The sequence below is a fragment of the Rattus norvegicus genome, chromosome 19, assembly GCF_036323735.1.
Source record: "Rattus norvegicus strain BN/NHsdMcwi chromosome 19, GRCr8, whole genome shotgun sequence".
In the NCBI taxonomy this organism is placed as follows: domain Eukaryota; kingdom Metazoa; phylum Chordata; class Mammalia; order Rodentia; family Muridae; genus Rattus; species Rattus norvegicus.
This window is the reverse complement of record NC_086037.1, coordinates 24,065,988-24,093,076: the sequence shown is the minus strand read 5'-3', so window position 1 is coordinate 24,093,076 and position 27,089 is coordinate 24,065,988. Positions and strand designations below refer to the sequence as shown.

At 42.6% G+C, this 27,089-nt stretch overlaps 5 protein-coding genes across 5 annotated transcripts in view; 3 read left to right on the top strand and 2 right to left on the bottom strand.

The window, feature by feature from the left end:
- The window catches only part of LOC134483260 (disks large homolog 5-like), a 664,485-nt gene that overhangs the window by 126,654 nt on the left and 510,742 nt on the right, over positions 1–27,089 (top strand). The window lies entirely within an intron of this gene.
- The window catches only part of LOC134483259 (uncharacterized), a 478,774-nt gene that overhangs the window by 142,205 nt on the left and 309,480 nt on the right, over positions 1–27,089 (bottom strand). The window lies entirely within an intron of this gene.
- LOC134483263 (uncharacterized) overlaps positions 1–27,089 on the bottom strand; it is a 55,144-nt gene that overhangs the window by 22,672 nt on the left and 5,383 nt on the right. The window lies entirely within an intron of this gene.
- Positions 8,440–11,409, top strand: LOC134483452 (disks large homolog 5-like). Its single transcript, XM_063278718.1, has 3 exons — positions 8,440–9,450; positions 10,082–10,244; positions 10,960–11,409. Exons 1-3 carry the CDS (start codon positions 9,275–9,277, stop codon positions 10,987–10,989), a joined length of 369 nt encoding a protein of 122 aa, XP_063134788.1. The 5' UTR covers positions 8,440–9,274; the 3' UTR covers positions 10,990–11,409.
- LOC134483258 (DNA-directed RNA polymerase II subunit GRINL1A-like) lies at positions 22,310–23,161 on the top strand. The gene has a single exon (XM_063278540.1). The coding sequence runs from the start codon at positions 22,379–22,381 to the stop codon at positions 23,159–23,161; it is 783 nt and encodes a 260-aa protein (XP_063134610.1). The 5' UTR covers positions 22,310–22,378.

Sequence of the window (27,089 nt, the reverse complement as noted above, 5' to 3'; positions counted from 1 at the left end):
GAAGCAATCAAGAAAGAACACATGGAAACAACCCTGGATATAGAAAACCAAAAGAAGAGACAAGGAGCTGTAGATACAAGCCTCACCAACAGAATTCAAGAGATGGAAGAGAGAATCTCAGGAGCAGAAGATTCCATAGAAATCATTGACTCAACTGTCAAAGATAATGTAAAGCAGAAAAAGCTACTGGTCCAAAACATACAGGAAATCCAGGACTCAATGAGAAGATCAAACCTAAGGATAATAGGTATAGAAGAGAGTGAAGACTCCCAGCTCAAAGGACCAGTAAATATCTTCAACAAAATCATAGAAGAAAACTTCCCTAACCTAAAAGAAGAGATACCCATAGACATACAAGAAGCCTACAGAACTCCAAATAGATTGGACCAGAAAAGAAACACCTCCCGTCACATAATTGTCAAAACACCAAACGCACAAAATAAAGAAAGAATATTAAAAGCAGTAAGGGAAAAAGGTCAAGTAACATATAAAGGGAGACCTATCAGAATCACACCAGACTTCTCGCCAGAAACTATGAAGGCCAGAAGATCCTGGACTGATGTCATACAGACCCTAAGAGAACACAAATGCCAGCCCAGGTTACTGTATCCAGCAAAACTCTCAATTAACATTGATGGAGAAACCAAGATATTCCATGACAAAACCAAATTTACACAATATCTTTCTACAAATCCAGCACTACAAAGGATAATAAAAGGTAAAGCCCAACATAAGGAGGCAAGCTATACCCTAGAAGAAGCAAGAAACTAATCGTCTTGACAACAAAACAAAGAGAATGAAAGCACACAAACATAACCTCACATCCAAATATGAATATAAAGGGAAGCAATAATCACTATTCCTTAATATCTCTCAATATCAATGGCCTCAACTCCCCAATAAAAAGACATAGATTAACAAACTGGATACGCAATGAGGACCCTGCATTCTGCTGCCTACAGGAAACACACCTCAGAGACAAAGACAGACACTACCTCAGAGTGAAAGGCTGGAAAACAACTTTCCAAGCAAATGGTCAGAAGAAGCAAGCTGGAGTAGCCATTCTAATATCAAATAAAATCAATTTCCAACTAAAAGTCATCAAAAAAGATAAGGAAGGACACTTCATATTCATCAAAGGAAAAATCCACCAAGATGAACTCTCAATCCTAAATATCTATGCCCCAAATACAAGGGCACCTACATACGTAAAAGAAACCTTACTAAAGCTCAAAACACACATTGCACCTCACACAATAATAGTGGGAAACTTCAACACCCCACTCTCATCAATGGACAGATCATGGAAACAGAAATTAAACAGTGATGTCGACAGACTAAGAGAAGTCATGAGCCAAATGGACTTAACAGATATTTATAGAACATTCTATCCTAAAGCAAAAGGTTATACCTTCTTCTCAGCTCCTCATGGTACTTTCTCCAAAATTGACCATATAATTGGTCAAAAAACGGGCCTCAACAGGTACAGAAAGATAGAGATAATCCCATGCGTGCTATCGGACCACCACGGCCTAAAACTGGTCTTCAATAACAATAAGGGAAGAATGCCCACATATACGTGGAAATTGAACAATGCTCTACTCAATGATAACCTGGTCAAGGAAGAAATAAAGAAAGAAATTAAAAACTTTTTAGAATTTAATGAAAATGAAGATACAACATACCCAAACTTATGGGACACAATGAAAGCTGTGCTAAGAGGAAAACTCATAGCGCTGAGTGCCTGCAGAAAGAAACAGGAAAGAGCATATGTCAGCAGCTTGACAGCACACCTAAAAGCTCTAGAACAAAAAGAAGCAAATACACCCAGGAGGAGTAGAAGGCAGGAAATAATCAAACTCAGAGCTGAAATCAACCAAGTAGAAACAAAAAGGGCCATAGAAAGAATCAACAGAACCAAAAGTTGGTTCTTTGAGAAAATCAACAAGATAGATAAAACCTTAGCCAGACTAACGAGAGGACACAGAGAGTGCGTCCAAATTAACAAAATTAGAAATGAAAAGGGAGACATAACTACAGATTCAGAGGAAATTCAAAAAATCATCAGATCTTACTATAAAAACCTATATTCAACAAAATTTGAAAATCTTCAGGAAATGGACAATTTCCTAGACAGATACCAGGTATCGAAGTTAAATCAGGAACAGATAAACCAGTTAAACAACCCCATAACTCCTAAGGAAATAGAAGCAGTCATTAAAGGTCTTACAGCCAAAAAGAGCCCAGGTCCAGACGGGTTTAGTGCAGAATTCTATCAAACCTTCATAGAAGACCTCATACCAATATTATCCAAACTATTCCACAAAATTGAAACATATGGAGCACTACCGAATTCCTTCTACGAAGCCACAATTACTCTTATACCTAAACCACACAAAGACACAACAAAGAAAGAGAACTTCAGACCAATTTCCCTTATGAATATCGACGCAAAAATACTCAATAAAATTCTGGCAAACCGAATTCAAGAGCACATCAAAACAATCATCCACCATGATCAAGTAGGCTTCATCCCAGGCATGCAGGGATGGTTTAATATACGGAAAACCATCAACGTGATCCATCATATAAACAAACTGAAAGAACAAAACCACATGATCATTTCATTAGATGCTGAGAAAGCATTTGACAAAATTCAACACCCCTTCATGATAAAAGTCCTGGAAAGAATAGGAATTCAAGGCCCATACCTAAACATAGTAAAAGCCATATACAGCAAACCAGTTGCTAACATTAAACTAAATGGAGAGAAACTTGAAGCAATCCCACTAAAATCAGGGACTAGACAAGGCTGCCCACTCTCTCCCTACTTATTCAATATAGTTCTTGAAGTTCTAGCCAGAGCAATCAGACAACAAAAGGAGATCAAGGGGATACAGATCGGAAAAGAAGAAGTCAAAATATCACTATTTGCAGATGACATGATAGTATATTTAAGTGATCCCAAAAGTTCCACCAGAGAACTACTAAAGCTGATAAACAACTTCAGCAAAGTGGCTGGGTATAAAATTAACTCAAATAAATCAGTTGCCTTCCTCTATACAAAAGAGAAACAAGCCGAGAAAGAAATTAGGGAAACGACACCCTTCATAATAGACCCAAATAATATAAAGTACCTCGGTGTGACTTTAACCAAGCAAGTAAAAGATCTGTACAATAAGAACTTCAAGACACTGAGGAAAGAAATTGAAGAAGACCTCAGAAGATGGAAAGATCTCCCATGCTCATGGATTGGCAAGATTAATATAGTAAAAATGGCCATTTTACCAAAAGCAATCTACAGATTCAATGCAATCCCCATCAAAATACCAATCCAATTCTTCAAAGAGTTAGACAGAACAATTTGCAAATTCATCTGGAATAACAAAAAACCCAGGATAGCTAAAGCTATCCTCAACAATAAAAGGACTTCAGGGAGAATCACTATCCCTGAACTCAAGCAGTATTACAGAGCAATAGTGATAAAAACTGCATGGTATTGGTACAGAGACAGACAGATAGACCAGTGGAATAGAATTGAAGACCCAGAAATGAACCCACACACCTATGGTCACTTGATTTTTGACAAAGGAGCCAAAACCATCCAATGGAAAAAAGATAGCATTTTCAGCAAATGGTGCTGGTTCAACTGGAGGGCAACATGTAGAAGAATGCAGATCGATCCATGCTTATCACCCTGTACAAAGCTTAAGTCCAAGTGGATCAAGGACCTCCTCATCAAACCAGACACACTCAAACTAATAGAAGAAAAACTAGGGAAGCATCTGGAACATATGGGCACTGGAAAAAATTTCCTGAACAAAACACCAATGGCTTATGCTCTAAGATCAAGAATCGACAAATGGGATCTCATAAAACTGCAAAGCTTCTGTAAGGCAAAGGACACGGTGGTTAGGACAAAACGGCAACCAACAGATTGGGAAAAGATCATTACCAATCCTACAACAGATAGAGGCCTTATATCCAAAATATACAAAGAACTCAAGAAGTTAGACCGCAGGGAAACAAATAACCCTATTAAAAAATGGGGTGCAGAGCTAAACAAAGAATTCACAGCTGAGGAATGCCGAATGGCTGAGAAACACCTAAAGAAATGTTCAACATCTTTAGTCATAAGGGAAATGCAAATCAAAACAACCCTGAGATTTCACCTCACACCAGTGAGAATTGCTAAGATCAAAAACTCAGGTGACAGCAGATGCTGGCGAGGATGTGGAGAAAGAGGAACACTCCTCCATTGTTGGTGGGATTGCATACTGGTAAAACCATTCTGGAAATCAGTCTGGAGGTTCCTCAGAAAATTGGACTTTGAACTGCCTGAGGATCCAGCTATACCTCTCTTGGGCATATACCCAAAAGATGCCTCAACATATAAAAGAGACACGTGCTCCACTATGTTCATCGCAGCCTTATTTATAATAGCCAGAAAATGGAAAGAACTGAGATGCCCTTCAACAGAGGAATGGATACAGAAAATGTGGTACATCTACACAATGGAATATTACTCAGCTATCAAAAACAACGAGTTTATGAAATTCGTAGGCAAATGGTTGGAACTGGAAAATATCATCCTGAGTGAGCTAACCCAATCACAGAAAGACATACATGGTATGCACTCATTGATAAGTGGCTATTAGCCCAAATGCTTGAATTACCCTAGATCCCTAGAACAAACGAAACTCAAGACGGATGATCAAAATGTGAATGCTTCACTCCTTCTTTAAATGAGGAAAAAGAATACCCTTGGCTGGGAAGGGAGAGGCAAAGATTAAAACAGAGACTGAAGGAACACCCATTCAGAGCCTGCCCCACAGGTGGCCCATACATATACAGCCACCCAATTGGACAAGATGGATGAAGCAAAGAAGTGCAGACCGACAGGAGCCGGATGTAGATCGCTCCTGAGAGACACAGCCAGAATACAGCAAATACAGAGGCGAATGCCAGCAGCAAACCACTGAACTGAGAATAGGTCCCCCGTTGAAGGAATCAGAGAAAGAACTGGAAGAGCTTGAAGGGGCTCGAGACCCCAAAAGTACAACAATGTCAAGCAACCAGAGCTTCCAGGGACTAAGCCACTACCTAAAGACTATATATGGACTGACCCTGGACTCTGACCCCATAGGTAGCAATGAATATCCTAGTAAGAGCACCAGTGGAAGGGGAAGCCCTGGGTCCTGCTAAGACTGAATCCCCAGTGAACTAGACTATGGGGGGAGGGCGGCAATGGGGGGAGGGTTGGGAGGGGAACACCCATAAGGAATGGGAGGGGGGAGGGGGATTTTGCCCGGAAACCGGGAAAGGGAATAACACTTGAAATGTATATAAGAAATACTCAAGTTAATAAAAAAAAAAAAAAAGAACTGGCTGTACTGATATCAAACGGGGATCTTTCATATCCACTTTCTTCCAAGTCTACCAGCCATCTCAGTTTGTTGCTGTAATATGCCTGACAATCAAGGACACAGAAAAATAACTTGATACACAGCAAGGACATTGTGATCATATCCTGTGTCGTTATGTATGTTCTGGATGAGGTTTGTTAAAATGACAATATTGCACAAAGCTTTATATAGGACCCATCAAAATAAGGGTCACTATGCACTGTCATAGCTAAAATGGCCTGGTCAGAAGTGACCACTGGATCACTTTTCTGTAACTTCATTGAGAGGCTTGTGCTTTTTGTGTTTTTTATTTTTGTGTTTTTTTTTCTTATTTATTTATTTATTAATTTATTGCATTATATGTTGTCAGGAAGATAGTTCAAGTCATGGATCTGCCACCAAAATCTGAGCTTTGCTACTAATACTGTAACAGTATTAGTGTATGCATTCAATAAAATAACTGGTTGTTTTTTTTTTTTTTAGTATGATAGATGCTTTTGTGTTTTGTGCGGTGATCCATGAAACAGGAGTGAAGATGCTTGTTTCTTACTCTGTCCACTGAGTTATGTCTCTAGGCTTGTCCTACTCCTTTGGCTGCATCCCCCCCCCACATCTGCTGACTATTTTATTTTTCAGATGAAATCACACCTTATAGCTTAGAGAGGCCTGTAAGCAATCCTGCTTTGGTAACTTAAGTGCAAAGAGGAGAGCCCCACACTCAGCCTGAGGGTGCATTCACTGGTGGATCCAATATTTCAGTTTCCTCTGCTAACAGATCACCACATTGTTGCCAGCACCATAATGAATGCAATTCTTTCTCCTAAGGAATCCGGTGGCAACTGTCAAATGTTAAGCACAAAGCTTCAGGTTGTACCTCTAACACACACCCACATCGCAACCTACCCGACAGGCTATTTCTGGGTGTGATTTCATGCACCTGCACATGATGAGACAGGAGACCTCTTTGGCTACTTATAGGAAGTGGTGTGATTTCTCAGTAATCTTTAATGGGTAATATTGCTGACTGAGTAGAATTTGAGGTAGGATGAAACACTTCTGTGCAGGGATTGGGGAGGAAGCACTCATTTAGATACATAGCAATGACTTAGGTTTTTCCAATCAAGCCTAGAGTCAAATTTGGCTTTGGAAGCATGTGGTGCTCAGTGGCTATGCCACAGGGAAGTCTCCTGAAAAGGGCACATCAGCTTTTGCTCAGTACAGGGAGAACATTAGCAAGAGGCAAAGTCTGTTCTCTGTGACATCAGCAGTCCCTTCGTGGACATTCTATTGTCTCCTAGAGAGATCTTGGAATCCCTGTGATGTCACCAGTATCGTTGTGACAACCAATTCCCTACTTTTTCTCTTAGTGTCCAAAGGATATATCCACAGACATGTTTGCCCGTCTTTGTAGGTGCTTTGGGAGAGTTGATGTTGATAGAGAAGAGTCTAGAGTGAAGCAAACGAAACCTAAAGGTAATGATGGACACAGGACATGGGGGATGTGGAGTAAGTTCTGGGCAGTTTATGTTGAGCTTCCTGTCAGGGGTGTGTGTGGGGGTCTTCTGCTGGCCTTTTTAGTAATGGGCCACAACCACTGGAACATCTCCACAGATATTGAATTCCATGATTATCACAATTCCTGAAAGTCAAGGTTTTCACATCATTAGTTTCTCCATAACCACATGGAGGATATGGCAATGCCTATGCTATTATTGGGTGAACTTCTAGTCTTTACTTTTACACTGCATTCGGCAGGTTAAATTGATATAATAACACCATAAGTAGTCATGGAGGGTATAACTTTTCTGAATTAAACAGGGCATCAATGTACTTCACTTTCATTGCTTCTTTAAATTCAGTGTCTATCTGACAGTAGTAAGAGGGAGAGAACTGTGCTCCTGGCCATGACCTTATATTCTTAGAACTCCTCTGACTACCTCTGGCTGACGGGGCCAATCTTACCTTCATATATTAGAGGTTCTGTGTGGCAGATATTTTTCTAAAGTAGCCAAAGTATATGGAGCAGGTAGAGAAAGAGCCTGTAACCTATTGGCACTTCTGGGGCATTTGTCATTTCAGTAGGGGTAATTATTAAGTCTGTTGACCATGTCCTCCCCCTACATGACTTTTCAATGCAAAGTTATTGGACTAGAGTAACAGTGTAGGATATCTGAGTATCCCTGATCAATCAAGTCATTGTGGATGCTGAATTGATGATCTGACTTCTGAAACCAGAGGGGTGAGGGTCCTGAAACCAGGTTGTAGCCTGCGTACCTGATAATAATCCTGGAGAAGGCATCTCTCTGGTACTTGTAAGCCTGTGTGGGCGGGCATAGGGAACACCTGGCTGCTTACATCTCTTGGTCTCTATAGAGTAGTGGGGGAACTGTGATCCACTAAAGATGCCTCTTACACATAGACCAAACTCCTTGCAGTGACACTGGCTTCCAAGCATGTTCTCCTGTTTGGACCTCACTGTGGTCTGTGTATGCTCTATGCATTCGCCCCTTAGAGTTCACTTGTGTTCTTCTACCTACAGAGGCCTGCAGACAGACGTCATGCCCTGAAAATGTCCTAAACAAGGTGCAGGCCAACGAGGAAGAGGAGAGGCTGAATAGAGAACTGGAGCTAACTACCAAGGAGAGAAATGAGCTGACAGATCGCCTCCTTTATGTGACAGGTGGATCCATGAACAAGAGGTATGCATTGCTCCAAACAAACGACCTTGTTCTATACCTCATCTCCCATAGAGAGGAGATTCAGAACCTGACCCTTACTGAGGAGTGAGTTTGGAAATGGACTCTCTGATTCCGCCTGTTGAAAATCTGAACTTGTGATCTGAGTTAAGAATTCAGGGATAAAGTCACTGGAGCATGAGTTCCCAGTGTACAATTGGAAAGCCCTTGACAGGTGGCAGCTTTGCAATGTTCTAGGTGCTGTGAGTTTGTGGAGAGTGTTTGTACTTGCTAGGAAGGTGACTGAACGCTATCATCTCCTGGCAGCACCCTTAGGTGACAGGTCCCACATTGTTCATATCAATGCTTAACTAGAAGGCCTGAGGCTCAGGCCTGGTCCTTCTTGTCTGTGTGCCTTAAACTCTGAGACAGTAATGGTGCATACATTTCTACTGATTCTCATTGTGCTCTTTCCATATTTGTCTCTCTTTCTCATTCTCTGAGTCTGTTTACTTTGCTTTTCTTGTGGGTGTGTCCCAGTTTGTGTGTCTGTGTGTGCATAGGTCTGCATGCATATGCACAACTTTTATATGTTTCTGTGTCCCTCCACCCTTGGAATTTAGGGGTCTGTTTTTTGACCTCAGGATATACCTGTATAATAGTTTCATGGAGGTGCAACTGCTTTATTTTGGAAGCCCCACTTTCAACAGCACAGTTCTTTGCCTGTGTGGTCACATTTGTCTGTACATTTGTATGCCTTGGGAAGACTATAAGTTTGTGGCAATATTTGGTCTCATCTCCAGAATTATGTGTAGTGTCTGCCTCTAGAATATTAGTTATTCGGCTTGTAGGATTCCACTTGTCAAAACAGGAAAAATGAAATCAGAGGTTTCTGGATGTGTCTCTCTGTGTGTGTGTGTGTGTGTGTGTGTGTGTGTGTGTGTGTGTGTTTGGGTAAGCTCTGTGGCCAAGGCTCTTGACAGCATAACAGGTTTGAATGTAGATCCAGCCCTCCTGATTGAAAGAAGTGAGCCAGGGAACCCTTTATCTGGGTGCTTAGCTTCTGTTGTCCTGGGCACACAATTCCAAGTTTCTGAAGCTGAAGAAGATCCAAATATGTAGAATTCAGAAAGTGTCCTTCCAGGGCTGGGGTAGTACAGGACACAGCCTGAGTTCATATAATCCTAAACCTCGATGTTCATTGGGTTCTATCTTCCTGGGGCCAGCCCCTACTTCAGGCCAAATCCATTTTATGAAAACGTGAAATTAAAGGAGAAAGAGGTCATGTCATTACTGCACAACTTAGACACAAAGAACATTGAACATCGTGAGAAATTTCAGGAGCTCAAGAAGGAGATTCACTTCTATCGGTAAGTACTGGTCAGAAGGGCCCATCATTGTGGAATGGCCATGTCTGCCTCTCTTTCTTCTGGACCGGAGGGTCTGCAGCTCTGGGCCCATCTCTTCTGCTGTTTAAATATCACTGTGTCGTGGGTTTTTTGGACTCAGATTCAGTTCCATAAGAGACTGTGACTCATGACCACAGTGTCTATGCATCTTTAGAAGGCTCTGGATAGAACTATACTGATTCAGGCATCAGAGTGTTATTAGGCCAACCTGCGTCTCTGGGGTCATACCAGGTTTAACAAAGCTCAATGTGTGGACCACATGGTTTCCATGACCTCCCTTGGTTCTACTGTCCTCTTGTGGTTATTTGCCGCCTACTAATTGATGTTGCCCCGATGCATTGGGCTTTCATGGATAGTTGTAGATCTCTTGTTCTTTTGGAGAGACATGGACTCTTATTGATGCTTGGGTCACAGAAACAATTTATTCTTCCCTGGATTGGCCGTTTGCTGTTTGTGCAGCAGCCTTACATGTATGGAGATGTATTCTATGAAGTCTTTATGGGAATCTGGGTCCTGGTGGAGTTTGTGGGATTTGGCAGTTGGAATGGGAGGAAGAGGCTTCAGGATCTTACTATGCAGAGTGTGTTTCCAGCAACCTGCACAGCCGGCTCCTGATGGACCAGGCATGTATGAAGAAGAAGTTGGTCACATTGAAGCAGGAGAGCAAGGAGTTACAGCGATATTTGTTTGAGTTGAACCCGACTGAGGAAGACGAACAGGAGAAGACCAGCAACCTCCAGACCCAGCAAAATGTGGTAGGAACAAGCAGCTGAGTCAGATTAACAATGTCTGATACCATTTGCCTATTGGATACATCTTTGCTTCCCCTATCATCTTTCTAATCTCCCCACACCCAGTAAGTCACCCACCTCATGTGATAGAGTTATTCATTGCTCTGTCTATGCACAAGTATTCTGGGATTTTAACCACTCTTCAGAAACTGAATTATGGGCAATTATACTTCTCTGCCCTTTTTGAAACTGCAGTCCAGAAATGGTGACAGAGAAATAACATATCACATGACTGCATCTCCCTATCACATATTGGATGCTATGAAGATTTTTTATCCAGTTCTTGGTCCTGTGACAAAGGTCATACAGGGGTCATGTGATGGTTGGAAGCACCTTGTAGGGATAAGAACCAAGTGCAAATGGCAAATGAGTCCTGGTCATTGGCTTTGATCTGGGTATCATGTGGCCTTCTCCTTTCTTCCTGCACCCCAATTAGGTCTCTCCCCATTTCCCCGTTCTTGGTTTGCACTGGTAGAAGTCTGAGGAGCAGGTTGTTATCCCACAGTACTGTGAGGGTTGCTGGTGACTTTCCCCAGCCTGCAGAGATATCAGCAATGATTTCAGTGAAAGATCAATGTTGTCTGTCCAATGCAGCTGAAGGGACAGAAGGCAGCAACTTCACAGCTGGTATGCGTGTCCCCACCAAATCAGTGTCTTAATAGCTGCCTTCTCCTCCCAGGTCTCAGAAACTGCAGGAGACATGGAATAGGACGGATCCCAGGAAGACAGCCCCCTGAAGAGTGAGTTTCTCTGTCAGAAGTTCCCTGCTGATGACAATCCTCAACAGTCAAAGACTTTTTGTGGGTGAATATGCTTCTTCTCAGTTAATTTCCTCAATGTTTAGAGACCCTAAATTTATGTATCCGTATGCCAGCCTGTCTCCTTGAGGTCTTTCTCCTCTCTCATACCGACAACACCATTTGAGAGACATCTGACGGGACTGCCTTGACATCTCATGTCCTAGAGGAGAAACAGCACTACAACTGTGTTTCTAAACGTTCATTAAGAAAATGCTGTTAAGAAATGTTTTTGGTTATGATTTTCATTGAAGTTTTCTTTTTGTTATTTCATAGTTATATATTCTTGTTACTGTTTTTCATTTTTATACCATTTTAGTTGTTCATTTTATGCCTGTTTTTTGTAAATTGTATTCCTTATGAATAAAAATTGATTTGTAACTCTTGACTCTTAAGACCATCTTATTCAAGGGTCCTTTCCCCTCCTGTAGACTTAGAACTGACAGCTGGATATGGATCTTTGCATGGTCCAGGCAGCATGGGTAAATAGGGAATTCAAAGCCACCAAGGTGTACACAGGGTGATAGTGTCTTTTGTGTGGATAATGTGACTTTTTTATGGACACACACTTTATGATGTAATCACTGACATACTGTATCCATGCTGTCATGTGTTCTGCTCATCCTAGTCTATATCAGTCTATAACACACATTCCTTATTGACTGTGTGCACCAGCTATTGAGTAACACACACTCATGCCTGTAGAGCTGCAGAAAAAATGACAACTTTCACAAAGGAATATAGAATAATCCTAATGGAGAACCATGTGCCTCAGTTTTTCTTACAATACAGCATTAGTATTAAACCACAAAGATAATGACCATCAACGTCATTTTGGGAAATAGGTTTTTATAGATGCTGTTTCACTTGATCATTCATATGCTGTGTTTTTTATTGTTGCTGATTATATTTATTTTTATCATGTAACTCAATGGATCTTTTTTTTTCAAATGTATGTCTGGGCCACTCCTGAGTGCATTTCCCTCATGATCCAAAAGAGGGAATAGCATTCCCCATTGTAGATGATTGTTAGGGACCATGTGGTTCTTCTGAGAGAGCAGCAGATGCTCTAACCTGTGTGTCATCACCACATTTCCTGCAGGTGGCTTTTGTCCTTCCAGGGCATGTGCTGTACTAGATGGACGCCATCATCTCCCATTAAGGAGAGAAATCTCAAGAGAGGTGTATGTACAGGTGGTTGAGCGGTGCCTGCTCAATGTGGTAGCCTGCTAGGCATCCACACCGGGCTCTGGTGCCTCCACTGCTCATTGTGCATTCAGGATCATCCTCCAGCATCACTCAGTTTTAATTCCAAACAGATCTTTCACTTACTATCGATGATTATATACATTAAGCACATCTGATAAAATACTGAAGAGACTAGCCTCCTTCTACAGGCCAACTTGGCATAATGAATTCTTTTGATAGAAAGCCAGATAATTATCTTAATCTATGCAGCTTAGGGAGGTCCTCAAGAGCATCCATAGTGAATGCAGACTGCAGCTGTGACCACATGTTTCTTTTGCAGAGCAGGTCTGTGCAAGCCCAGAGCTTAGGTGGGACAGTTCATGTTTCACCTTTTACATGGAAATCTGTGATTGTATTGAGAAAGTATATGTTCCACGTGACTCATTTCAAATTTATGGAATTAAACTGACTTACTGTCAGTGGAGGTAACTCGGAGAGATAAAGTGAAGAAGAATAATCCAGTATGTCTGCACACAGATGCTGTCTCATTTGGGCTTGTCAATGCTCAGCAGCTGGAGAAGCAAGGGAGAGGCATTGGTGACTCTCAAGCTGAGGTCCTCTAGTCATTATAAGCTGAGCATGACACACAAAGGGTCACAGGCATCACACTAGAATCTAGTAACTAGATTTAACCAACCTATCACATTAATGCTATGTTTGGTGGTACTTTTTGCCCTCTTAGGACCTGGAAGAGGCTTGGGGTTTTCTAATCCTACTCATAATTTATTATTCTTCCCAACACTATGTGCTTTGTTCTGTTAATGCTAACTGCGGCATCCAATACCTAGGATATTTTCTACTGACATGTGTGACGTGAGACAAAACAATCCATGTCATCCCACACCTGAATAAACTGCCTTAGAGGACAGTGTAGTTGGAGGGTCCTTCTTTCCTCTCCAAGATCGAGAAACATTTCCAGTCTTCAGACAAGTGTGTCAGCCATTGTCCAGTGACTGTCTTGAGATGTCCACAATGTCAGCTGAGTGAGGGCAGGGCAGGGCAGGGCAGGGCAGGGGATTGGGGCAGAGTCCATGAGATGTCAGTAGGCAACAGGCCAGCTGGGGCTAGTGTGGGTACAGGGCTTCTAGTGTGGGTGTGAGAGGTGGAAATTAGGAATGGTCAGATTCTGATGCAGCATATAGGCGGGAAGCAGCTTAGACCATCTCTCAGTGCCATATAGGGACATTGTAGACACTGATAGGCAGTGTGGGGATGGTAGGGTCCCATATACTGCTCTCTGCAGGTGTCAGGAGAGCATACAGTGGCTCTGTCAGACTTATGACAATCAGGCAGGCACTGGGTGCAAGTGAGAATCATGGGACAAGCCCAGTGTGCAGCCTGGTTTTGGGACATTCCCAGGTGCCCCATGGACTGCAAATTAAAGGCAAAGGACACAGGGAAGCCAGCAATTCCCATGCACAGGACATACATACCTGTAGATCTTTCTAGAATTTCCATAGACTATCTGTCACTAGTCCTCATTATAGAAGGCACCAACATTCTGCCCTCTACTTCAACTTGGTGAGACAGCTATTCTAACTCCAGCAGGAAGGCCTCAGGGAAGACAGTAAGAACTCGCAGGTGACCCCTTTTACTATTGAAACAGGGTCTTCCTATGGAGCCCAGAGTGGCCGTAGGGTCCTAATGCTTCTGCCTCACAGTGACTAGAATTCCAATCCACCCTCAAGAGCAGTTGATTCATCACTAGATCAGACTAAGGACATGTGAGGCCCCAGGGTGCTAGGATTACCAGGGTCCTAGTAAGTTTCTCCAGCCTAAATTACAACCTGAGTCGGTGCTGCTATTTGGGACACCGCCTGATGCCCAGTGACATCACACCTTGGAACTCTTTGTCAAACATAAGCTGGTATGGGAATGAAGTAGCCACACAATAAACACTGGTCTGGACACTCCTAGGTCAAGAATCCCCTGTTGGAAATGCCTTGGACCGCAAAATTTTAAATTCTAGATCCTTCTGGCTTTTAGAAGATTTATGAATACAAAAAAAAGAAAGATGGGCATAGTAATTTAAGCCAGTGATCCCAGTCATGGGAAACTGAGTAAGGATGATGGAAGACTGTAAGTTTCAGGGCAACCTGTGTTTCAAGAAAAAAAAAAAAGGCATGGTGAAGATTCCACTCAAGTGGAAACGAAAAGGCTTTCACATGGGCCCTGCCATCCACTGGTCAGCACTCTCATCACCACAGCCACTGGCAGACACTGGGGAACATTTCCCACTGTCTCTCTTTGGGATGCAATCCACCCCATGATTCTATGTGAGGAATCCCCCAAAGGTTCCATCATGTGAGGGACCTAGAAAGTTCCAGGATTGGGAGAATTTAGGAGTTTATAATTAGGGATGATCTACAGCTGTGGCAAAGCCTTTTCCCAGCACATGGCAGCCCTAGGTTTGTCCCCAACAGTAAAAATAAAATCCCCCAAAATAATTCAAACAAAATGGCCTGAAGCCTGAGCCCTGACCAGTCTCCTCAAAAGTGCGCAGGAACCTGGGTCCACATTTAGGACCCAGCACGGCCTCTGTGACCCGTGAGAAGGGATCTAATATGGGAATTAGTACAGTATGACTTATCCTTGTGGATACCTTTGGTGACAATAACCACCTGACCCCTGAAAACCCATCTACCTGGGGGGCTCAGCACTCATGTCACCCAAAAATCCCAGATCCTAGGGCCAGCATGGGCAAGTGGTGAAGAAAGTTTGTCTCTCGTGAACATCAGTTGCTGCTCCTGACCTGACTCTATCCTCAGGAGACAATGTCACCCCAGGAAGTGTGGGTGTCAAAGGCTCTTCCCAGGCCAAGCCTGGGATACTGCTTAAGTTCCACAATGCACAGCAGTGCTCACTCTAGAGCTAAATGTTCTACAGCTGAAAGGGGTGGGTGCTCTGCTGACCACACCCCTCCCCTGCAGTATTTAGTGCACTCACAGTAGTGCTTCAGATGTGAGGGACTTCTTGAGGCTACTCCCATGGAGAATGGCAGATTCATCAGAACGGGGCACAGGGTGAGTTCAGAGCACAGCTGGGAGGAATTTAGGGATGCCAAGCCATGACTAAGACCAGATCCTGGGCTGACAGGCAGTTGAGCTGGAGAACTGGCATCCAAAGTGTGACTGCCTGAATTCCTCTTAGACCAAAAGCCCTGGATCTGAGCTACTTTGGTGCGTGCTCCTAAGTGGGGTCCCAGACACAGCTCAGAATTGGGGCTGTGCATGGACTTTGGTGCTGGCAGCAGGTGGCTTAGCCATAAAGTGCCGAGCTTTCCCATCTGTGCCCACTCAAACTCCTCTGTTTCATTTTAGGTGTGTTTGGTATAGTTTTGAGACAGGGTATCTTGTAGCAGCCCGTCTCGCTTTGAGCAACAATGGAACATAAAAATAACCTTGAATTCAAGATCCTCGGACCCCTCTGTCCCAAGTCCTGGAATTAAGACCTCCAGCTGTGACCATTTTACTGCAGCATAGGATCCATCTCTATTAGAGTGAGCTTTGGAAATACTGGAGCTCTGACTGTTCCTTAGAATTCAGGTTTCCTTAATTCTTAGCAGGAGTTTTGTGATGATGCTGATGAGAGAGTCAGGAGTTACACTGGGAGAGGTAACAGTCCTGGCAGCCCTGAATGCGCAGTGAAAGTCAAGACAGAAGCCTGCTGATTAGCACCTGAGTGAAAGTGGGAGGATTCAGAGTTCAAGAACAGACTCAGTTACATACCTAAGACCATATTGCAACATTTTTGTTTCATTTTTGGCTTGTTTTCTTGAGACAAGGTGTTAATTTATAGCCCTGGCTGTCCTGGAACTCACAATGCCTCTACCTCCCAAAGGATGGAATTAAAGGCATGTGCCAACATGCACTGCCACTAATTAATTTTTAATTAAACATGCTGGCACAATCCAGTAATCCCATTGCTTAAGAGGCCGAGGCAGGCAGATATCTGGTTTCCTGACAAGTCTGATCTACTGAGAGTCTGTCAGAATAGCCAGGGCCAAACAGAGAAACCCTGTCTCAAAAAATAAACAACAAAATGAATTTGTTTTAAAGAAGAGAGGAACGATTTAACAGAATTAGAGGCAGAGAACCAAAAGGTAATGGGCAGTGCAGAGTCTAGTTTCTGAGATGAAACTGGACACCATGGGGTTAGGGTGGGGATTCTCATCTTGGACTGGAGACAGAGGGTGACTTCAGGCATGGGAGTCTCAGTCAGTCATTAGTCAGGATTCTCAATCAAGAGGATGTTGTAAGATCCAAAATGTGTGAGCAGTGTTCTGCATGAGACTAGAAGAACCCGCCTACCCATACAAAACAGCCAATGAAGAGTAATCACAAGCATACGTCTGGAGGTCCACAAGAGGTTAACGTCCACCTTAGTGTGGATTATTCAGAGCACAGATGGAGAGGAATAGAAGAGCTGATGGTGGCTGAGGCAGGAGAGGAGTTCGGGTGTGAATTTGAGCCAGTAAAGGAGCTTGTAGGTTGGGCAGAGCAATGAGAGGTCTAACAGCATAGCTGTTGAAATCCTTCAGATTAATTTGTCTTAAGAGCCTCATGCCATAGCCAAGGACAGGAGTAGATCTGACTATTGGGTGGCTGGGCTCACATAGCCCAACAGGTTTGGCCTTGCATCTGTGGGATTTTAAGTCTCTCCCTTTAGACACAGCCATGGAGAAGGTGTAGCAGTGAAGGTGCAGATGGCTTTGCAATGCTTGGCTTATGGTATTGAGTACTTCATGCTCCACAGAGCTAGGAAATGTCCTAGAAGCCAGGGAGGCTGAACATGAGGAAGACAGGTCTCCAGGAGAGAGAAATGATAACCAAAGTCACTAAGAACTTCCTGAATCACAGTGTCTGTTAACCATATATTTTATTTACTTATTTTTATGGGCCTGAGTGTTTCACCTAATAAATGCTTGTGCACTATGTGGTATGTCTGGTGCCCATGAAGTCCAGAACGATTCCATTGAACTGCAATTACAGGCTAATAGGAGCCACCATGTGGGCACTGGGAACTGAACCCTGGTCTTCTGCTCTTAGCCACTAAACCAACCATCTCTTCAGCACCCCCCCCATTGTATTGTCATTAAGATTTAACCATTTGGCCTTCAGTATTTGAATAAATGCAGGTGTGACAAGAGTTATAGTTAACATGATGGTTCAGGCACAGACAGGCAGGCAACTCATTGTAGAAAAAATATAAATCGTCTCTTTCTTTCTTTCTTTCTTTCTTTCTTTCTTTCTTTCTTTCTTTCTTTCTTTCTTTCTCTTTCTCTGTTTTACTCTTGGAGACAGGGTTTCTTTTGTGTAGCTGACCTGGAACTAGCTCTATAGAGGGAGTTGGCCTAGAATTCACAGAGATCTGTCTGCCTCTGCCTCCCAAGTGTTAGGATCAAAGGCCTGTGCCACCACCACCACCACCACAAATCCCCCTTTTTAAAGGAAAAATGTAGCCCTACATGGCAGCACAAGTTTAGTCCCAGTATAGACATTTTTCTAAAGTTCCTGAAGGGCTTGCTGCCTTCCCCTTTAGCCCTGGCTAACATGAGAGCTCCACACCTATGGGGTTTGCTTCATAAGAGTCTGGAGGATGAGGGTCACAGGCTGATATATCTGTGTACAGCAAAGGATGCCTGGTGAAGGTCAAGTGGGTACAGATCAGCAGGTAAAGGCTCTGCCACCCAGCCTCATGGCCTCAGTTTGATCATGGGTGAAAGCAGAGAACTGAGTCCACATTGTGTCCTCTGCTCTCCATGTGCATATCATGGCACAGGAACACCACAAACTACATAAAATGTAAAATGCTGAAATGCTGAGAGAAGAGGCCTATGGTAGGCGCCTCCTACACCTGAGACTTCCAACCCCAAAAAGCAGGGGGTAGAGAGTGAGGATGCAGAGTGCACACAGGTCAGGACAAGTCCATGTTACTGAAGCCTAAATGAGTGGTGGGCAGGGTCAGGGGCACCATGAGGGACATCAGGATCTTCTGCACTTTGTAGAATTACAGGGTTCCATGTTACCTCACATGCCCATGATTTGCCCCCTACTGCAGGGAGAAGTCAACACCAGAAGCCTCCAGCTCCCAGCCCTGCTTTTGCCATGTAGGTTTAACCAGAAGAGCTTGGAAGTCCCTGGACCTGGAGTCTCAGGTGGTTGTGAGCCACCTGACCCGGGTGCTGGAGACTGAACTCAAGTCTTCTGCAAGAGCAGCAAAGACCCGTGCACTGCCTGGCCCAGCCTGGGTTGTGAAATGGTGTTTATTTTCATCTGAACAAGCCCAACAACAGTTTAGGTCCCTAGAAGCAACATAAACCTGGATGCAGTAGAGTCTGTCATCCAGCCCTTCCCACAGGGAGACAGGAGCCTAAAGTGGACAGTCTCTAGGATTAGGGGGAAGGGCTAGCCTAGCATAAACAGCCATGGATGAGAGGTAGAAGGTGAGGACCTGTGCTCAGGTTGTCCCTGACCTTTACACAAGCACATGAGTACCTGTACTCACAGAAACGCCATAGAGACATAGGTGAGAAAAGAAATAAAAACAAACAATATTGAAAATACAATACACTGGGGTGGAGGGAAGGCTCAGTGGTTAAGACCACTGACTGCTCTTCCAGGGGATCTGAGTTCAATTCCCAGGAACCACACTGTGTCTTATAACCATTTCTAATCTCATCTACAACCCTCTACTGTTGTGTCTGAAAACAGGGACAGTGTACTCACTCATATGGACAAAATAAATAGTTTTTGTTTTAATCCTTTTCTAAAAAAAGAAACTCTTCTGTGACACATGATCATTGTGTGATTCCAGATGTCCCTAAGTCAGTACAGTCCTATTGCTACATGGTCCACCAGTTGTGTCAGCCTTGGTAGTAGAGTGGCTCAGTTGAAAAGTTGCTGGTCACAGTGAACAGGCAGCCTAGAAAGCTCATCATGAGCAGAGAAGGCTGTGCTGTGTCCTAGTCCTCTACCCGACAATGCCACCTCATCCCTACGAATAGAGCAAAAAAGAACAGATGAGGAATCTTCCAGGTTTCTTTCCTCTTTGATTTCTTTATTAACCTAGCCCCTGTGCTACATGTAACCTTGTCACATCCTCTGTCCCATCCCTAAGCCCTCTACCTGTCAAATAAGACAGGGGTCTTGCTTTGGGGGGAAGCTCTGGTCCCTCTCTGTCCTAAGAGGCTCTGAGCCATCGCTGAAAGAGAGTCCTCTGAGGATTGAGGGAAGTCCATAGCCAGTGCTCTGACTTCCAGGAAGGTTTGAGGAAGGTGGCTCTCTTCTTGTGGTGCTTCTCGTAGGAGCAGCCCACACTTGGGCCCAGCTCCCACTGTCAGGAAAAGGCGGGTGGCTCTGGTCTTTGCACAGCTCTCCAGCTGAATGAACAGTGCATCTCTCCTCTCTCTCTTGCAGGAAGTCTCCAGTCTCTGGTGCAGGTGCTGTTCCCAAGGCAAAGGAAAGGGAAGTGCAGAGTGAGGACTCCCAGGATCCTTTAAAACATTGTCTGCATTGTCTTCATTAATTTTTATGTTTAATTTTTATTCCATGTGTATTGATCTCCTTGTAGGGGTATGCATTCCAAAGCATGAGTGTTGAAGGTGGAGGAAAAGCCATGGGAGTCACTTTATCCTACTGTGTGGGGTCCCAGGCTCTGAACCGGGTTGTTGAGCTTGGCTACAAAGAGCTTTCATACTGAATTTCCTGCTGGCTCTGATTTCAGGGAGAGCGTCTCATAGAGCCCAGATTGGCCAGTAAACTACTGATCATCCTGCCTCAAGTATTGCCATCTAGTTCATGAAAGGATTGAGTTATTGACAGGAGGAACTGGGGATGTGCAGAGGTGCATGACTGAGGCTATCTCTGCTCAGTGGCATGCCTTTGGGGACTGATAGTTTTCAACACTGAGATGTCATTTGACTGCAGTGCTTCTCTGGAGAGGAGGATTCTCTTTTGCCAGGGCATCAGGCTCTCCAGACAGGCCTGGAAGGTGGAGGACTAGAGGCCAGGCCTGCATTCCTCTTCAGAAGCTGCATTTACCACTCTGGACAGTGCTATAGCACAGGTTCACATATCCAGTTCTACCCTGAGACCTGTTGATAAAGAATGTTTATCCTGGGACAATGTCTATCATCGGTTCAAGGTGTGGGCCAACCAACTTATTATAAAGGATGATAGTGCTTGGTTGAAAAAGGCAGTAACTTTCTATGAACCATATATTAAGTCTTTATGTATACTAAAATTAACAATGGAAAGAACAGTGGTAGGAGAGGAAGCTAGAGGACAACTGCTGAAAATGCTTGCTTTTGAAAATGCTAATGAAGAGTACAGGAGAGCATTATTACCTAGAAAGGAAACTGGGGATATTAATGCTTATATGAAGGCATGGAAGAGGATATCTTTTGTGAAAATGGAAAGATGCATTTTTGGCACGTATTGATCCAGATAGAGTTATTAAATTATACATTGAAATACTCTTGAATATCCTATAGGCAGTTTAGCTCAAGATGAGTTGCCTTTAGAATAGATATATATTAAATTTAACTTTAACAAAACATTAACAACATATGAGGAACAAATTTCTTTAATTATTCAGCAAGGCATACAACGACCTGTTACACTGTGGGGATATGATTGTGCTGCTTTTGTTTTCTCATTAAGCAAATATAAAGTGGATTATTTAATGCAGACGTCTGAAGTTTCTCAATTAGCCATGATTTCTTACACTAGAAATACTGAATTTCATTTTCCCCATAGTAAATTCTGGGATTGCTTAAGAAAACAAAAAAAATTGTGATAAATACACTAATTTCTGTTGATCCATTACCATCTGCCGTTACTGTGTTTACAGATGGCTCTAAGACCAAAGAACTAAGACAGATGGCTTATTGGACCAAAGGTAAATTTGGGGACAAGAATCTTCTTTTGGGTCAGTACAACAAAATGAAGTATTAGCAGTAAATAATGTATTGCCGGATTTTACTCATGATGTAAAAATATTAAGGCCGAGTCAGCTTATGTTGTAGGAGTAGTACAGAATATTGTAACTGCTGTTGTTTCTACATCTAAGCCTATATTAAATGTTATTCTCACATATTAAAGGACTATTACTATTATGAAACTCTAGAATATTTATTACACATATTACACACATTCAAGATTGCCAGCATCTTTAACACATGGCAATCATATGGTAGATCAATTAGTGGCATTGCTACCCCAGAAGAAAACAGTCATAATCATGCCAATACAGGATATTTGGATATTAACTATAAGGTTCCCTATTCTGAAACCAAACAAATTATTGCTAATTGTCGTATTTGTAAGCCTTCACTTATAAAATGTATTCCATCTGAAATTAATCCCAGAAGAATGCAACCTAATACATCGTGGCAGATGGATGGAACCCATATTTCTGAGTTTGGTCGCCTTTCATATATACATGTAAGCATAGATAATTTTTCAATATTTGTATGGGCTACACCATTGCCAGGAGTACGCACTGCTCATGTTATACAGCATCTATTGGAAACTTCTGCTGTTATGGGACCGCCTTCTAAAATTAAAACTGATTATGGACCAACATATATTTCTTATCAATTTAAACAATTTTGTCGGCTCTTCCGGGAAAATGGCGACTCCTGCATGTGCTCCAGAGTTGCTGCTGCCCTGGAGCCTGCGACCTCCATGGGCCCTGCTGGGGAACCCTGCCTGCGGGGCCAGCCTCAGCCCATGCACAATGTGCTCCCTGCCCAGAGGCTTCGAGCCCCCAGTTCCTGAGGACTTGGGGCAGCAGAGTTTGGCGGAGCTGTGGGAGAGGTTGAGGCGCCAGGAGAGACTTTTGAGCAAAGAAAAATTCATTTGCAAATTGCCCGACAAAGGTAAAAAGATCTCAGACACCACTGCCAAACTGAAAGCTGCCATTTCAGAAAGTGAAGAGGTCAGAAGGAGAACTGAACTACTTCATCCTGTCAGTGTTGACTGTAAGCTAAGGCATAAAGCAACCACAAGAGTTGATACCGACATAGACAAGGCCCAGAATTCTGACCTGATGCTTGATACTTCATCATTAGTTCCTGAAGGTTCCTCAGTAGACATTGAATCATCTAAAACAACCTCAGAAACTCAGGGACCTACACAGCTCACTCACAAAGGCAATGAAGAGACTTTGGAGACTGGCTGCATAGTGAGTACCAGCCCGTCTGTCAGCATCACAGCCCAGGCTCCCCCATCTGAAGTTAATGAACATCTCCCCCAGCATTCAAGTCAAGCGGAAGAGGTTTCCAGCAGCCTCGACAGTCTGTTTATCACTAAATTGCAAAAGATCACAACTGCAGACCAGACTGAACCCTCAGAAAAAAACACCAGCACTGAGAACTTTCCAGGAGTGCAGAGTGAGACTCCTAAGAAGCCTCATTACCTGACAGTGCTAGAAATGCGAGCTAGAAACCCAGTGCCCCCTCCTCATAAGTTTAAGACCAATGTGTTACCCACACAACAGAGTGACTCACCAAGTCAGTGTCAGAGGGCTCAGTCTCCTGCTTCCTCAGAAGAGCAGCTATGCAGGGCTAGGCAGCATCTTGATGATGTCACAGCAGTTCGCCTTGTTCTGCTCCACCACCTGCCTGCACAGCTGCTCTCCATAGAAGAGTCGCTGGCTCTGCAGAAAGAGCAGAGGCAGAATTATGAGGAGACGCGGGCAAAGCTCGCAGCACAGAAACAAGCCGAGAGACTGAATATTACAATGCAGAGCTACAATCGAGAAGGGGAGTCTTCAGGGAGATACCGAGAAGTGAGGGATGAAGATGATGCCCAGTCCTTGGATGAATGCTGAAAATGAGCGCTGGGAGATCCCGGGAGTTGACTGTTGAGCTTACATTGTCTCATCGAACTTCCTAACAAGTACCAAGACAGTGTCAGACCTTGTTGAGGGACATCAGTTTAAGTTACACAAAGGTAGCTACAAAATAAGAACCCAGTTTGTCTTTCAGAAGATGATCTTCACATGCTTGAACAGTTCAATATTTGAACATTGTGTTTGGCCTTATTGTGTTACAGTTTTGCAGTATATTGTGCATTGATCTGATATTTTAGTGTGAGTAGAACACACGTTTTCTCTAAGATATCTGCTTTTTCCTTCTTCGTATTCTTATCAGATAGCACTGCTTACACCCCTTCTGGTGAAATACTTTGTTACCCCAGGCACCTAAAGTGAATTAGGAAGGCCTGGTCCCCTCACTCGAGAAATGAGGGGAGCAGTCTAAAGAATGGTACGCATGCTTGCATGGACAGGTTCCTGAGACGCTGGATGTGAAATGCCGCACACAACACTCGGGAACCACCACCACTGTGTCTGCTGCTCTGTCCTCTCTTGGGGCGACTGCTGTCACCTGTGATGAGGTTAAGGAGCACTTGGAAGAAGTGCTGGGTGGGGAGGGTCTTCTGACCTGGTGTGGGGAGCTGCTCCTGGCTGCCCTAGGCTTGAACTCATTGCCATCTGGGATGATAGGTCCCTGTACAGGACACTCGTGCTTGGTAAGGAAACCTGTGTTTTTCTAAGAGTTACAGTTGAATTGTCAGTTAATTGCTTTTTTTCCTTGTTAAACCCACAGAGGTGTTTACAGGCTGCAGAAACCTCAGTTCTGTATGTGAACATTTGTACTTTTTAAAATGATTATGTGATCATTTTCAGCAAAGATAACAATGTTATCAAAAAGCCTTTGTCTATTATGTGGAACTTGTAAAGGAGAAATAAAATACCAATCAGAGCAAAAAAAAAAAAACCATTTTGTCAATGATATCATATTGTACATATTACTGGTATAGAATACCATCCACAAGGACAAGCTTTTGTTGAAAGAGTTCACCATACCCTGAAATGACAAATTATAAAATTAAAAAGGAGGAAAAGAGATGACCTTACACAGCCTGAATGGGGTTGGCATACCAGTCCCAGAGTAATATTGGCATAAGCATTATTTTTTATTAATCTTCTTAATTTACCACAAGAAAGGCCTGGTGACAGATACAAGTAGGGGCTGGAATTCCACCCTGGAGAAGAAAATGTTTTTCTCACTTGGCCTTAAGCTATATTCTGCTGTGTCCTGTTTCTGTGGAAATGGTTCCAACGCTCTCTTGGTAATGGTGAGTATATTTTGATTATAATAAGATAGGTAATTTGTTATATGAATATTTTGAGAAGAAGCCTTTGTTTATTCGTATTTCTTTGTTTAGTCTTCCCTCAGTTGTTCCTGGTATCCTGGGAATAATGATCTTACGGTATCTTGACAAAATGAAAATTGTTGTTATGCATATTCTATATGCAGAGCAGATAGACTCTTTATTGAACTTCTCCCTGAAGGCATGGAATAGACAATATGGATAAAAAGTGCCCGAGATGCTGAATGACAGGAAGGGACCTTACTGTATGTAGGGGAGAGGGTTTTGTCTCCTTACAGGATGGGGGACAATTCTGGTTACCCGGGAGACGGATCCAAGCACAGAATGATAAGAACCGCTCCCTACCCTCAGAGGAATCCAGTTAAACCAGCTACATTTTCTCCTGATGGATGTTCTCCGGAGATGAAGGAGGTGTCCTCCATTACTGAGGCCCTGGCTTCTCTTTGTGTCGCCAAAAGACAGCAGAGCAGGATCGATGCAGTGACAACCCCATTACCTAGGTGAAGCGATTAAGCCCTGAAAGGAAAACTATGTTGTCTCCTACAGGAAGTCCTTTACTGCTGAGCACGTATTGTTAGCAGTGTGTGCTTTACTCACGGTTTCTTCTGTCGCGGCCAATGTGAGTTATCAGGCTTATATTCCTTGTCCACCTTTATTTGAACCTGCTACTTGGCGGGGAAACAGATGTGGTTTTATACACCACCCCAAGCATTTTATCATCTCTTTGGAATAATTTGACCTTTTGAATAGACGTGATGGAGCTTTGTATAATTTTCCTTATGCTGGATTAAAGATGCCTTTGTGTTTAGGACAGAGACCAGGCCTACAAATGGGTTATTAAAATTGGCGATTACCAGGAATAATTGTTACAGGCTCCAGGATTGACAGCTTGGTCTATAACCAAAATTGGAATAACATTACATTTGTTAGCATTTCAGTATATCCTATTTGTGCTTGGTTTACTTATGTAGGCTTAAAATATCTCCCATGCAATTGGAAATACTGCCCTGGCATGTTTGGAAAAATTATTGAAGATAAATGAATAAATTGGGGTCCTTATGGCCAATTATTAATACATGTTCAGAATGGAATGTTACCACTTGTGATTTGTCAAATGTTACCAGGATGAACTGAGAGGAGAATGAACGCCTTAATGGATGCTTGCTGATGGAATGTGGAGATGGTGTCATCGCTGATAATCGACTGGCCTCTGTGGAAGATCCTACTGCATTTCAAGCTCATTTGTGGAAGACTGTCACTGCATTAAAAGAAGATGTGCTTGCTAATGGAAGCTTTTCTGGGACACTCAATCTGCCTCTCAGTATAATTTTACAACATTTAAGAAAGACAAGGTTACTACTTGTATTCCTATGCCATATTTCTTTTTAATAGGTAGATTTAATTTTGCCAATGGATTTGCTTGTACTAACTGTCATTAGTATTCATGTATTAATTCATCTATTACGTTTAATATAAATCAATATTCTATTATGATATTCAGCAAAAAATATATGTATGAATGCCTGTTAATTTGAGACATCATTGGTCTCAAGATCCTCTTAATTATATGATTATTGAATTTTTTAATAATCTGCTGAGGAACAGTAAAAGAATTATTGGAGTTTGTAGCTACTATTTTAAGCCTTATTTCTGTTGCTACTTTGGCAGCCATTTCCAGCATAGCATTAAAAACATCTATTGAGACAGAGCATTTTGTTGAAGACGGGCATAAAGATTCACATGAGTTATGGATAGAGCAAACTAAAACTGATACTAGACTTCAACATCAAGTAGATGTTTCAAAACAAACAGTAGAATGGTTGAGTCGAAAGATGTTATTTATTGAAAAATATGAGGATTTAAGATATGATTGAAATCCTACTACTTTTGTGTTAATAAATATATGGATAATGATACGGAACATGATTGGAAGTTAATTCAAGCCTATTTGGAAGGTAATGAAAGTGCTACAAAAGTAATTAATGCCTTGAAATACGATGCTCGAATGTCTTTTGGTAAACAGCTAGAAGATACTACCCCTATGGAAATAGCTAAATTATTGGCTGATCAATTGACAGGATTAGATCCCAAGGCTTGGCTTCAAAGGATATTCCATAGCTTGGGAGGAGCTAGTTTTGCCATAATCTTATGTACATTATGTATTATGTTGCTTTATTTTTACATGATTAAACCCCTACAAAGACTTTTGCTATGTTATGGAAAGTGTTTCTTTTAAAACAAAAGAAAAAAGAAGGAATTGTTAAGACATAGAGATGCAGCTCCCAGGCAGGGTCAAGAAAGGCCTGGTGACAGATACAAGTAGGGGCTGGAATTCCACCCTGGAGAAGAAAATGTTTTTCTCACTTGGCCTTAAGCTATATTCTGCTGTGTCCTGTTTCTGTGGAAATGGTTCTAACGCTCTCTCGGTAATGGTGAGTATATTTTGATTATAATAAGATAGGTAATTTGTTATATGAATATTTTGAGAAGAAGCCTTTGTTTATTCGTATTTCTTTGTTTAGTCTTCCCTCAGTTGTTCCTGGTATCCTGGGAATAATGATCTTATGGTATCTTGACAAAAT